Source organism: Sebastes umbrosus, chromosome 15 (assembly GCF_015220745.1).
Source record: "Sebastes umbrosus isolate fSebUmb1 chromosome 15, fSebUmb1.pri, whole genome shotgun sequence".
Taxonomy (NCBI): domain Eukaryota; kingdom Metazoa; phylum Chordata; class Actinopteri; order Perciformes; family Sebastidae; genus Sebastes; species Sebastes umbrosus.
Window position 1 is genome coordinate 4,638,321 of NC_051283.1, and position 15,381 is coordinate 4,653,701.

A 15,381-nucleotide genomic window follows, 5' to 3' on the forward strand; every position below is an offset into this window, starting at 1 on the left:
ATCTGTAGAGACCCTCCCTGTAATTTATCACACACTTTTTGGATAAAAGACATTCATGTGTTAATGAAAAGAACAAAAAAAAAATATATCTATGTATGTACTTATTTGTGTATTTATTTAGCCTATTTATCTTCTACTGTTACTTTGATCCTGTTCTTAAATAATGTTACACTTTTATAGAATGACCACACTATCTTCTTGGCTTTAATTTTGACATGTTTACCTTCACTTCCTGGTCACGTGACTGCCGTTCTCCGCTCTTCGATTCAAAACAGAAAATGACAGAAAGAATCTTGAAGAAACTAAATCGGATCGTTTTTTTAATTTGTTTTTTTCGTTTTTCGTTTGGAAACAAAAAACAAACAGAGCACCACGTGATTCCATTTTTCGTTTGTGGTTTAAAACGAAAAAAACGAAAAACCCACGTGACTTCCGTTCTTCAATTAAAAACGAATAATGAGAAAAGGAATTCGCAAAAACAAAAAACGGCCCGATTTGGGTTCGTTTTTAATTTTTTGATTCAGAAACCAAAAATGAGAAAACGGCCGTTTTCTCGTTTTTGGTTTAAAACGAAAAAATAAAAAAACGTTTTTTCCTTTCTGAATTCAAAAGGAAAAACGGATTATCCGATGATACCCAGACCTATATCTTACTTTTGAGTGTTCGTTAAAATAATAAGATAATTTACGCATTCATACATCGGGAGTTTTTTCTTTTTCCAGCTGTCCTTCCTGCATTTGGCAGCTTCAACTGTGTTAATTTTAGTCTGGATTAAGTGTTTAACTTCTTCGTATTTGTCTAATATAGTTTGCTCTTCCTTTGTTAAATATGCTGCTCTGCCCGTCTGTCTGCCTGTCAGTAGACTTGTCCATGTCTGTGATTGGTCAGATCGTAGGCAGATAGAGAAAACCTGAGTTGATTTACCGAGTTGATAACCACCTTCGTAGGACCGCATAGCGTGATCTCAGTTGTTAGGGTTAGTGAAGCCAGATAACGAGAAGATACCCTGGGTATGTTGAACTCGCTTCGTAGTACTACGAGGTATACTTACATAGTACTTACGTATGTACTTACCAGGCTATCAGAAGAGGCGCTCTGTAAAGATGAGTATAATTTTTTTGTTATCGTGCATGTTTTTTGTTCTTGTTTAAATATGTCGTACTTTAGGTAACATTATGCCATGTATTAATACTTGAGTTTTCATAACTAAAAATCATATGATGTCCAACATTAAAGGTCCCATTTTGTAAAAAGTGAAATTTTGTCTTTTATATTATAAAGCAGGTTCAAGTGCTTTATAAATACTGTAAAAGTATCGAAGCGCTCAATATACACAGAAATACACACAGCCCATATTCAGAAATTGTGCATTTGAAACAAGCCGTTTCTGTCCATTTGTGATGTCACAAATATACAATATTTAGACCATTATACTGTTTTTAATGTAAACATTCTAAATGTGTCCCAGTTTATTCCTGGTTGCAGTGTATGTGAATAACATCAGCTGACAGGAAGTAAACATGGACCCATACTGTTGCCAGGCAACGCAATTCTGTTTCAATTCCATTGAAATTCACTAAAACGGAGCGTTTCAGACAGAGGGTAAATAAAGGTATATTCAAGCAGACAGTATGAGGAAAATAAATGTTTTTTGAACATTACAGCATGTACACATGTTCTAATAGAAGCACAAAATACAAGTATGAACCTGAAAATGAGCACGAAATGGGAGCTTTAAGTACGGCAGTGAAAGCTACTGAAAACCGCAAATTAGAGGGAACTACAAGGAAACTGTGAAATTTTGCTCAACATATTTTTTCGTGGATATTAAGTAAAAAAGTAAAGAAAAATAGGCTATAATAATTATAATTCTTTTAAATATATAGTACATTTCAAAAGACGTGGATTGGCCTCACTTATTAGCCGTTGATAATATCAGCCCCTCAACTGGACGTCATAACTCCCTCCAGGAACCTGACCCATATCTAAATATTTGCTGGTCAGCTGGCTGTAGCTCTCACTCTCTCTTCTACTCAAATCAAGATGAAGTTAATTGTGTTGCTCAACTTGCTCCTCTTCTGTCATGTTGCATCTACAGGTAAGATCATATTGTGACTCTCACCGTTATTTCTTGTTATTCTTGTTGCTGCAAAACTTGTTTGTTTTAGTCACTTTGTAGTGCGACATTGAGGAACCACTTTAACTTTGTCACACTGACCTTACAATAATGTCACAATAAATCAGACAAGGTGACCTGCGCTTGACTACTACTTTGTTGGTAGGATAGGGGAATAACCGTGGGACATCAGTAAACATGCCCTTGAGATGGATTTATCTTCAGTGAACTTTATTGTAAACTTCACGCACTGTGCACCATTTGTGTCCGTTTTGTGTGGTTCTGTAACATACAACGCTGCAACCTTACTCTACAGAATATAGCATTATGTACATAATTTCACCATATAACTAACATTACTAACATATACAGGATATACTGTGATCCGTAATAATATTACACAGTGCTGTCAAATAACAGGATAAACGACATTATAGCTAATAAATTAAAATAACATCTCTTATGCACTATCTCTTATGAACACTACTGGGCAGCGCCCCTCTTATCTCGTACTACACAGTAAATACAGAGCTAACTCTGTAACGAGCATGGCTAACAATTATGCATCCCTCATGTAACAACTTAAAGGTCCCATATTGTCAAAAGTACGATATTCATGTCTTTTATATTATAAAGCAGGTTTAAGTGCTTCATAAATACTGTGAAAGTATCGAAGCGCTCAATATACAGAGAAATACACACAGCCCATATTCAGAAATTGTGCATTTGAAACAAGCCGTTATGACTTCTGTCCATTTGTGATGTCACAAATATACACTATTTTGACCATTACACGGTTTTAAACGTAAACATTCTAAATGTGTCCCAGTTTATTTCCTGTTGCAGTGTATGTGAATGACGTCAGCTGACAGAAAGTAAACATGGACCCAAACTGTTGCCAGGCAACGCAATTCTGTTGCAATTCCGTTGCAATTCTGTTGCAATTCTGTTGAAATGCACTAAAATGGAGCATTTCTGACAGAGGGTAAATACAGGCATATTCAAACAGACAGTATGAGGGAAATAAAGTTTTTTTTAATATTACAGCATGTAAACATGTTGTAGTAGAAACACAAAATACAAGTATGAATCTAAAAATGAGCACGATATGGGACCTTTAAGACTTATATCTTCAAATAGCAAAAAGGAAACTTACATCTCAATTGACGCACACAGGCTCTCACTGTCTAAAATGTCCAAACTGTGCAGTACTTATTACATTGTAGCTCAACTACAGCTCACTTCTCACGGAACTCTCTGGAGCAACAGAAAAAGGAGACGAGTTACCTCTGCTACGAAGGATTGATTGACAGGCTACTCAGTCAATAGAAATGCACTTTGCAAAACGATAATTAAGGATATAAACTAAGGCATAGATATTCAAACCACATAAACTGAGGTAGAAAATGCATGAAAGGATATGGAATCTTCTATACAGTTTTTATATAGACCTACACACCATTGTGTCACAAAACGACACATAAACTGTATATATGCCTTAGTTTAGGCAATAATATATCAATAACGTCGTCACAAACGTGATAGAGGAAACCTTGACTGTTGCTAGGAGACATAACCTCTGTGCTGTGGGAAATGCTGTGATCATAGAGAGGACATACCATCCCCCAATATTATTGTTTATGTAGTGTGACATAATTAAATCAAAATTATATATTACAGCAATTCCAACACATTTACTATGTTTCCTTTATAATAATTCTATCAACTGTAAAAGAGCAAATCTCTGCTGTTAGCAGGCCTACAATAATAATAAAAAAGATATATATCTATATCCATATCTATATCTATATCTATATATGTAAAAAAATAAAATAAAAAAATAAATCTCCCTCTCTGTGTCTTCCTCAAGCTCAGGTCCTCTATGAAAATAGAGGTGCAAAGTGTGCAAGTTACAATTTTGTTTTAAAATTAAATTAAATGAGGTATATATATACATATATATACCTCATTTCATTATATATATATAGATATATATATATATACCTCATTTAATTTAATTTTAAAACAAAATTGTAACTTGCACACTGTTAATACATAGTATTTCATTACACACTTTGCTGTTGTTTATAGCATGTTATTGTTATTCTATGTTCACATTTTATATTTTCTAAACTAGTTGTAGTAGTCTGGTATATTTATAGTGTATTCTAATATATTGTTTATATTGAGTATACTATAGATATTACCTCTAGTGTTAATATGTATATTACAGTCCCTGCATTGCCTGAATAACCTGCTGCTGTAACAAAAGATATCTATCTATCTATCTATCTATCTATCTATCTATCAGTAATGAGAATGGGTCTATAACATATTCTTTTGTAGCTCAGTGTAATTCAACATATTTTAAAATTCTCCTTTTTGGGGAATTGACAACCAATTAACCCATTTGTGCCCAAAGACTATATTTAGTATGATAAGGACACATTTGTTCTGATCGGTCAAAAGTTTTGAAAAGTGGTACGGACATACTTTGGGCAAGTATCTAACAGTACAACACTTTTTACACTGCATATGTGTGCATATCTTTGATATTCAACTTTGTATGAGTTCATAGATACCAAATACTTGATTGTGCCCGTTGTAGTTTCTGAGATACAGACATTTTCTTATCATACTACTGTATATTTCATCTGAGGACACGTGACTACTGTTTTTACCTAAAATATAAAGGAGTGCAAAAACAGTAGGCCCATGTGCCTAAAGACTATATTTAGTATGATAAGATAAACTCACTTTTCAGCCAAACGGTTTGACCGATTTTGAAAATGTCTTCAAATTTGTGCTGAGGCAAGCCCAAAACACAAAATTTCAGCTGCGGGCACAAATGGGTTAATCAATCAACCCCTCAATAATATTTAAAATCCAATTCAAAACCTTCTTTGTCTTGCAGTGAAACACTCCCTGAAAATTTTCTCTACTGCAACTTCTGGAGTCCCAAACTTCCCAGAGTTCGTGGCTGCCGTGATGGTCGATGAAGTGTTGTCGGGTTACTGTGACATCAACAACAAGACCCCAGAACCCAAACAGGACTGGATGAGGAAACTATTAAAGGATGAGCCACAACAACTGGAGTGGTATTCTCAGGAGTGTTTTGGTAGCCAGCAGTTCTTCAGAGCCAACTTGTACAGCGTGAAGCAGCGCTTAAACCAAACTGGAGGTACAGTATGTTTATGTTCATATGTAACTTTTTACTGGTGAAATGTTTCCTCCCTCTGAGGTGAGACGTAGCTTACAGTATAAACACACTGAGCCAATATGTGTGTGTCTCTGTGGTGAAGATGTCATATTATCTGTTAACCCCTTAACCTCTTTAAGAGGTTGTTGCACTGAGTGATGATACTGTTATCATATGAAACTAGAAAATCTAAGGAATCCATTGCTACCAACCATGTCGTACTAGCTTGTCAGTGGTGTTAACATTGCTGTGATGTGCAGATTTTTGCACACTGTACAAATTTGTTTGCTCCTTCAGTAACTCAAACATTTCTGCTGTGATGAACTTCCTGAAATACTCCAGGGGAGTATGAAGATTGTCAGGGGGTGTACCACTCTGTCCTTCGAATTTGCACTCAGGGGCTTCGAAAGGTTTCTTTCTACAAGAAAACAGTTTTTTTCCTTGCTCAGTTACAGTTTGTTGCCCAGGGTTCATCTTTGGTTGAGGTACTTCATCTAAATCCCCTGATTCATTACAGTCTGAATCACCAGACTAACTGGACTCATCATACTCCATGTCGTTGTTGATGGGAGTGTAATTAGGGTCTTCAGGGTCTTCATCTGAGCTACCTTCACAACCCTCAAACTCACTGTCGTCTCCCTGGATGACTGCCAGTGCATCCTGAACACTGTATTGCTTCTTGTTATCCATACTACAGAAAAAATAAAATGGCATTGAAATATAACTGATATAGGGTAGAAAAATCTTGTTTGTCTGTTTATTTTATTTACTGATAGGCGAAAATTGTTTCCTTATAAATTGTATTAATAATTTAATTCATATAACATGATTTTTTGTTTACATTTGTTTTAATATGCCCTGAATTGAACAATATCAAATCTATTAACTAAATATCATTGAATCAGCTAAATTAACTGAGCAGATCATTATCATATTTATTATTGTGACATATATGGCACATCAGGTTTTCCGTGACAATTTTCAGGTTAAAGGCCCAATGTGACATATATGTCACAACGATATTCATCGGATTCTTTTTATATCAATTTGTTCAAGAAATGTGATCACAACAGGTTAAATGTAATAAAGGACATGTTATGTAACTATTACAATTCTTAAATGGCTTGAATCTTACCTTTAGCAACAATAAACAAGCTTTTTTCAATTTAGCTAGTTCTGTCACATGTGTTAACCTGGCACACAGACATCTTGGAAATGTTGTTATGGGAACACAAAATCACATGACCTGTCAGATGACCCATCAGGATGTTCAGTATGTGTCACTTAGGGACTTCATGAGTTAAAGTCAAGGATAAAGCTTTATAAGGAACTTTCCAGAACGTTTAAAGGACATGTGTCACCGTGGGTTCTTAAGGGTTAATGCAGTATAAATCTGTTATTTCCACGTATTCTAAAATGATGTATCTGAATATTCCTGCATACTGGGGTCCCTAATCAGTCCTGAATTACATAAATTGGTTATCACTGTAAAGCTGAGACTCTTGTGGATCCAACGAGCCCAACTGCATTCATGTGTGATGATGTTAGTCCCCATAGGAGCCATTTAATTGTTGTGAGACCATTTTTTGAAACTTGACCTGTATAAAATGACCTGTGGTGACCTCTAGGATAATCACAGCCTCATGAAACTTTACAGCCACAAACTAAAGACCTAGAGCATTCAGAGGATGGATGACTTTCCTAGCTACATTGACAATAAGGGGGTTTCTGAGCAGTTTACACAACAGAAGTGCTCGCCATCCAATCGCCGAAAAATGCAATTCTTGCAGAAATCTCTAAATGTCACAAGTTTTTGATACCAAATCACAACATGGCTTTTTCTATGGTGTTCCTCAAGGTCTTGGTGTCTTAATGTGGTATTTTGGAGAGATCTTTTTTTATCAATTCTCCACTAGTAAAATACGGTTACATTTAGCACCAAATCTGTAACAAATGGTATCAACCCAAAAATGATTAGGAGACATAATAGAGCATGGGAATGACCATCATATACTTCTATCACAATGTTCTACGCTCTTATACAGTGCTGCATCTAAAATGAATCTCCAGGTTCCCAGCTATCAGATGATGTACACCACTTCTATGTGACATCTACTGTTGACTATTTATCTACCCCTGAACATCCCCTGTACCCCACCCCTCTAAAACAGAAGGTAGAATGGTAAAGGAGCTGGCTGTACTGAGATGTCTCTTTTTTCTGTCTCTGTCTCTCTCAGATGCCCACATTTTACAGAGGATGAACGGCTGTGAGTGGGACGACAAGACTGGAGAGGTTGTTGGTTTTAGTCAGTACGGTTATAATGGAGAAGATTTCCTTGTGTTGGACCTGCAGACGCTGACATGGACCGCTCCAAAACAACAGGCTTTCATCACCAAACGTAGATGGGATAATGAGAAAACTAACTTAGAATACGGCAAACACTTCTACACCCACATATGTCCTGACTGGCTGAGGAAGTACCTACACTATGGGAGGAGCTCTCTGCAGAGAACAGGTAGGATCACATGGCAAGATGTACTGTTGTACATGGACTCAGTACTTCTAAGGCTCTATATCATTCCAATGAACATAATATCCTGACACATCCTGGTGTCTCAGTACAGACTCATCTGTGTCTGTCCTTCTCCCCAGAGCGTCCCTCAGTGTCTCTCCTCCAGAAGACTCCCTCCTCTCCAGTCAGCTGCCACGCTACAGGTTTCTACCCCGACAGAGCCATGATGTTCTGGAGGAAAGATGGAGAGGAGATTCATGAGGACGTGGACCTCGGAGAGATCCTCCCCAACCACGATGGATCCTTCCAGATGAGTGTTGAGCTGAACCTGTCATCAGTCGCACCTGAAGACTGGAGGAGGTACGACTGTGTGTTTCATCTCTCTGGTGTGGTGGACGACATCGTCACCAGACTGGACAAAGCAGTGATCAGGACCAACTGGGGTAAGACTGGAATATACTTGTATATTTATTTATTTATTTGCAACAGATTCCTGTAACATTTGGTGGACAGTTAGACCATAATTAAGGAAGAACTTATCAGAAACTAGTGTGTATAGTGCCAACATGTTAACTTTAACTTTGTTGTCCCCCAGGAGCAATTTGTCTCGCAGCTAGGTAAAACACAGAAAACATAAAACATAATACAAATGTAAAAAGCAATGCTTTAAAAAAGCCATATAAACTCACATAAAACAAAGTAGAGCAGTGACAGTTTGTGCCTTTACTGGAGACTGTATTGAGATGACAGGAAACGAGGCAGAGAATGATGCAACAAAGATCTGTTGCTCAAACTGGCGACGTTGTGGTTCGTGGTCGGCGTCTTAACCCGTCAGCTACAGGAGCAAAGTTAAGGATATGTTGTGCTATTTGTCTACTGTGAAATTTTCCAAGTTATGGTTTATTACATCAGTGGTTCTCAACCTGGGGGTCGGGATAACATATAAAAGGAAAAACTTATTTTATACCGGGGAATGGCATTTACATTACATCGCCTCTACCAGTGATATAGAATAGATTTTATTGAGTGTGTTTGTGAGAATCAAAGTGTGCATGCAGGTGACTTTCTGACAGGGCATTTCCGGCGGGTCGGGGGGAGAGAAAAAGTCACGAAATGCATCAGAAATCCACAGTGCCTGGAGCACATTGGACAACGCCTAGGAGCTAGCTGTTCAAACTAAACCAAACTAAACACACAAACAAAGACTTATATTGGAGCCTTAATGTCGTTTTTTGTTTGTTTTACTTTTATCTGTGGATGACACAATTAATGTATGCCTGCAGTTCTAGCACTGACCACAGGGTGTAACATGAACATCAAAGTGCATATAGGTAAGCTCTCCTGATTAGGATCAGGGGTGTGTGAGACGGAGAGCCAAACAGTTTTTGACCGTGCCGAGCCGTGCCAGGCCGTGCCGTGACGAGCCTTGCCATATGAAACATTGTTGAATTAGATCCCACTGAACGGAAACTGGGGAAGAACATGATGGTGAGATGTGATAGTATAAATAAATGTAACTGATATAAGGTTACACAGCGCACTGGACATTGATTTGTTTGTAGAGCACCCGTCCAAACAAGTTCTCCCGTCCGAACATTATTGTTCGTTTTTACATCTTGAACTCCTGGTTTACTGTACCCACTTAAACCACTGATAAGCTGTGAACCTCTTTGCCAGGGTTTTTAATTACTACACATTTGTTTGACCAATAATGTTTGACAGCACTGCCTGAATGTTGAATTGAAATGAAAGTCATATCCAGAACTGAGGCATTACCACTGAAAACACTTTCAGAACCACACAGCACACAGTGTGAATGAACCCAAAGTGTGAATGTTCTGTTTTGGTTCCAGTTCCTCCTGCAGGGTTCCCTGCTGGTCCTGTTATTGGAGTTGTTGTAGGACTGCTGCTGCTGCTGCTGGCGGTCTGCATCGCTGGACTCTTCATCTGGAGGAGGAACAATAACGGTGAGGAACAGAGATGTTTTTATTCCTCTGATGAATTAAAATAAATACCTGTGATAGTAGAGGCAGAGCTGGAAGCTGATGGGGGACCATCATCAATTACCCTGGTGGAAGTCACTGAGGTAGTCAAACAACTCCACAGTGGCAAAGCCCCGGGGGTTGATGAGATCCGCCCAGAAATGCTGAAGGCTCTGGGTGGGGAGGGGCTGTCTTGGATGACACGTCTCTTCAACACCGCGTGGAAGTCGGTGACAGTGCCTAAGGAGTGGCAGACCGGGGTGGTGGTTCCCCTTTTCAAAAAGGGGGACCAGAGAGTGTGTGCCAATTACAGGGGTATCACACTGCTCAGCCTCCCTGGTAAAGTCTACTCCAAGGTGCTGGAAAGGAGGGTTCGGCCGATAGTCGAACCTCAGATCGAAGAGGAACAATGCGGATTCCGTCCTGGCCGTGGAACAACGGACCAGCTCTTCACTCTCGCAAGGATCCTGGAGGGGGCCTGGGAGTATGCCCATCCAGTCTACATGTGTTTTGTGGACTTGGAGAAGGCATATGACTGGGTCCCCTGGGAGATACTGTGGGGGGTGCTGCGGGAGTATGGGGTGAGGGGGGCACTTCTCAGGGCCATCCAATCCCTGTACGCCCAAAGCGAGAGCTGTGTTCGGATCCTCGGCAGTAAGTCGGACTCGTTTCCGGTGGGGGTTGGCCTCCGCCAGGGCTGCGCTTTGTCACCAATCCTGTTCGTGATATTCATGGACAGGATATCGAGGCGTAGTCGGGTGGAGGAGGGTTTGCAGATCAGTGTGCTGAGGATCTCATCGCTGCTTTTTGCAGATGATGTGGTCCTGTTGGCATCATCGGTCTGCGACCTCCAGCACTCACTGGATCGGTTCGCAGCCGAGTGTGACGCAGTCGGGATGAGAATCAGCACCTCTAAATCTGAGGCCATGGTTCTCAGCAGGAAACCGGTGGATTGCCTACTCCGGGTAGGGAATGAGTCCTTACCCCAAGTGAAGGAGTTTAAGTATCTTGGGGTCTTGTTCGCGAGTGAGGGGACGATGGAACGTGAGATTGGTCGGAGAATCGGAGCAGCAGGGGCGGTATTGCATTCGCTTTACCGCACCGTTGTGACGAAAAGAGAGCTGAGCCGGAAGGCAAAGCTCTCGATCTACCGTTCAATCTTCGTTCCTACTCTCACCTATGGTCATGAGGGTTGGGTCATGACCGAAAGAACGAGGTCGCGGGTGCAAGCGGCCGAAATGGGTTTCCTCAGGAGGGTGGCTGGCATCTCCCTTAGAGATAGGGTAAGAAGCTCAGTCATCCGTGAGGGACTCGGAGTAGAGTCCTTGCTCCTTTGCGTCGAAAGGAGCCAGTTGAGGTGGTTCAGGCATCTAGCACGGATGCCTCCTGGGCGCCTCCCTTGGGAGGTGTTCCAGGCACGACCAGCTGGGAGGAGACCACGGGGAAGACCCAGGACTAGGTGGAGAGATTATATCTCTACTCTGGCCTGGGAACGCCTCGGGATCCCCCAGTCAGAGCTGGTTAATGTGGCCCGGGAAAGGGAAGTTTGGGGTCCCCTGCTGGAGCTGTTGCCCCCGCGACCCGATCCCGGATAAGCGGTTGAAGATGAATGGATGGATGGATGGACCTGTGATAGTCTCGTCCTGCATATTTAGTGTGGTACTTCTGGTAACTCAATCCATTTATTTGACAAGTGATAGTGAAGCACAAAATGAAATGTGAATCATTTTCTAACATTGTTTTCTCTCATCTGTATTTCAGGGTTTCGCCCTGCTAACAGTAAGTATTATACTGTGAAATGTCTCACATTATATACAATTTTATATATATATATTTTTTCCTTGTGGGCGAGCAATTAATATTCTGTTTTCCATAAAAACAAACGTCCTTCATAATGTGGACACCAATATAACAAGGATTTCACTTTATTTACTACTTATTTTGACAGCGGGGCAGTGAACATAGAAGAGGATGCTGAACTCCACAACTTATCGTCTCGGAGGACTTTATAATCTGTACAACATATATTTCATTATTATTATTATTGTTATTATTAATATTTTTATATTCCTGGAAGTGAGATCAAAATGTCATGGTCTGGCACTGTACCAGAGAACATTGGACTTTTTCTTTTTGTTATAAGTTAAGACTGTCTTATCTCCTCCTTTTGGTTTATTAGTTCTGTTATTGTGATTTTGGTTTGTTTTGGATTTGGGCTCTTTTATATTCATGCATTCCAGTGTTTCCTGTTTTATTTTGATATTCACACCTCCTGTGTCTTGTCTGGTTTTACTGTTTGTTTTCCCACCTTTTTTGATTGTCTGCCCCGCCCAGATTTGTTCCACCTGTGTCTAATCGCCCTCTTGTATTTAAGCCGTCTGTTGTTGTCAGTTTGTGTTGCTCCTGCCTAGTCTGTGTTGTCTCCGGTGTTATCGCTGCCATCCTGCCTGTGATCCTCGTGTTCCTCGTGTCTTCTGCTTTGTAATTTTAGTTTTTGTTCTCAGTTTAGTTTCTTGGTGTTTTTCCTTTGTACTTTGTTTTTCTCAGCCTGCCCTCTGTTTTTGGTTTTCCTGTAAGATTTGTTTTTTCCACCAGCTTTACAATTAAAGCTTGCTTTTTGTTAAATGTATCTGTCTGCCTGGTCACTCTGCATTTGGGTCACACTTTAAACTAATACCTTGACAGAATGAACTGACCAAAATGGAGCCAGCAGAGTTGCAAATTTGTTCTTTGAAAGTTTGTGAGTTTGAGTTGACTGTGGAAAGACTCGTTTTTGCTCATGCTATTGAGTGGACTTCCCTCCTGGACCAGCTTGCTATGCAGCAGGAGGATTTTAAGGAGAAGCTGTGGGTGAGCCACTTTGTACCCCTTTAAACTAATACCTTGACACAAATTTATTTTACAAGGGAGACCTTAATTCTTAAGTAAAAGTAGCAATACAAAGTACTCCAAATGAAGTAAAAGCTTTCAATGTATGTTTTTTATTTTGTATGTAAAATCTTAATCTGAAAGCTAACTATAGTTGTAAATAACTGATGGAGTAAAATGTATAAATGGATCTGTAGCAAACACATCTTTAAAAATGTTGGATACCATACCATATCAGGCTCTGAGACTATGTACAGGTGCATTTAGAACGACTCCAAGAGCAGCATTACAGATAGAGATGGGAGAAATGCCATTAGAAATGAGAAGGATACAGCTATCACTTAATTATTGGGTTAATTTACAGGGCCGTAATCAAGATCATCCAACTCAAGACACTTTAAAGCCTTGTTGGAAGAAGGAAACAAAAAGCTTTGGATGGACAGTGATCCAGAAAACAAAAGAATTTGAAATAGATAAATTAAACATTACTCCAACAGTACCGTTACCAGCAAAACCACCTTGGATACTTTCTGATGTCTCAGGCTGCATCCCAAAGCTCTTAATTGCATCCCTGCTTCCCTCACTTGCGTCTCATCAAGGAAGCAAGGACACCATGCGGAGACAGAGGAAACAAGAAAATTTGTTTTATGAGACGTTGTTTCCTCTGAAGCGACGTCCGTTTCTGATGACCGCAGCAGCTGATCACAGCTGGATCAGCTGTCAGTCGGCTTTAACAGCTGTTGATGTCTGAACTGATCTGATACTAATAAAGACAAGTGCAACCTGCAGTCTGTATTTCTACTGTGTCAATATCTTTATATTATTTATTAATTATTAGTGTCTGTAGTTATTGATACTCTGATTGTGAGTTCATTATTTAATAACCCAGAATATGACTATGGTGTCTTTCGAACACTGGACATTATTTATTAGGCTGAATGTTTGAGGGAAAATGTAAATGATGTAACTCATATCAAACCTGATGTTCAGGAATTATCAGCCTCATGTGACTGAATGGAAATGAGGATAATAATGTAAAGGGGGTTTGTTGCTGACAGACAGACTCTCCTTCTCTCTCTGACTTTAATAGTATCAATAATAAAAGTTAAAGGGGGAAATAACAGATTATGAGAAGAAAAATCATTCTAATACATGAAAGTTATTTTAAGTCTGTTTGTCAGGTCTTCTAAAGCTCTTTCAGTAACAGACTGCTTCACTGGCGTTGTGTGAAGCAGAGATACTGCAGGTCCTTCTGCTGCTAGAACACCTACAGTTAACACAGATTTGAACTAGATGGTGAATCAGAAGACAACTAAAATATAAAATGTTCAATCTGTGATCTGTCTTCACTCCGGTATTAAACTCCAGTGATGTTGAGAGGTAAAGTTATCAGATCAGTCTGGTGGGCAGCAGCGTCCAATCAGTAACTGATATCCAATAAGGGGGCGTGTCTGTCAGCAGCAGCGTCCAATCAGTAACTGATATCCAATAAGGGGGCGTGTCGGTCGGTAAAAGACCTCCGTGTAGGCTGCTCTCGTGTATCTTCGCTCATCGCTCCTCAGAGATCCCTCCTCGTTCCTCGCTCCTCCGTGCACAAATAAGAGCTTTGGGACGGTCTTCAAGATGGCGCACTAGAACAACTTCCGGTTCAAGCGAGGAACGAGGAGCGAGGAAATGAAAAAAAATAGCCTTGGGATGCACCCCTTGCGTATCTCCATGCTTCCCGGGTGGGAAGGACTAAGACGCAAGTGAGGGAAACGGGGATGCGATTAAGAGCTTTGGGATGCAGCCCCTTCTTTTGGAGGTTGTAGCGGGCTCAGTTTTAAAGCGAGAGTGGAGATACTGGTATCATAGGAAACTAGAAACCCTAAGGAATCCATTGGTAGATTTGAAAACAGGAATTTTATGTCATTCCATTTGTTGTATTTCTACTTTTACTGAACTAAAAGATGTGAATACTTTTTCCACCACATTCAGCATGTTGTACTCGATTCAGTATTAAATCAGCAACTTGACTTTTTCCATGTGGTTTACTGGAGACATCCATATGCAGTGGGACTATGTGACCCTAATGTTTGAGAAATCCATAGACAAAGTTTGTAAGTGATGCAACTAAATAGTACTGATTACAGTTTAGTGAGTTGAGACGTTTCTTGCTGCAGTCTGCAAAAGTGGATGAAAAAGAAATTTAAAAAATTGATTTAATCCAAGATTTTAAAGATAGTCTTAATTTGAATTGATATCATGGAAATTTGGAGAGAGGAAGTAAAGAACAACATTGCCCTCGCTGGTCTGTTAAAGAGATTACTAAAAAAGAACAACTACAATGTGACAGAAGAGCAGAACTTTGAGGTGTGACATGAGAATAAAAAGAAATCTACCTTAGAGCTGCAACGATTAAGCGATTAGTTGTCAACTATAATCAATTAATCAGTTTGAGTCATTTTTGTAAGAATGAAAAAGGTCTAAATTCTCTGATTCCAGCTTCTTAAATGTGAATATTTTCTTGTTTCTTTCCTCTATGACAGTAAACTGAATATCTTTGAGTTGTGGACAAAACAAGACATCTGAAGAGGTCATCTTGGGCTTTGGGAAACACTGATCGACATTTTTTTTTTTTTTTTGTAAATATGTTTTATTGATTTTCACAGATTTTATCCCACAAAAATAATAGATACAGAAACATGTATAAATCAAACAAAA

The 15,381-nt window shown here is 39.5% G+C and overlaps 1 protein-coding gene across 13 annotated transcripts in view; it reads left to right on the forward strand.

Annotated features, from left to right (window-relative positions):
• The window catches only part of LOC119502692 (major histocompatibility complex class I-related gene protein-like), a 167,807-nt gene that overhangs the window by 132,828 nt on the left and 19,598 nt on the right, over positions 1-15,381 (forward strand). For 6 of the 13 annotated variants that reach the window (XM_037793831.1, XM_037793829.1, XM_037793826.1 and 3 more), the window contains exon 2: positions 5,031-5,297. The exons of 2 other annotated variants lie outside the window; for them this stretch is intronic. In XM_037793831.1, coding sequence (XP_037649759.1) covers positions 5,031-5,297 — 267 coding nt within the window. Of the gene's footprint in view, positions 1-1,973; positions 2,099-5,030; positions 5,298-7,552; positions 7,832-7,968; positions 8,272-9,681; positions 9,796-11,571; positions 11,590-15,381 lie in introns of those variants that run through there. 5 more of the 13 variants (XM_037793819.1, XM_037793832.1, XM_037793833.1 and 2 more) reach the window with 3 other exon arrangements.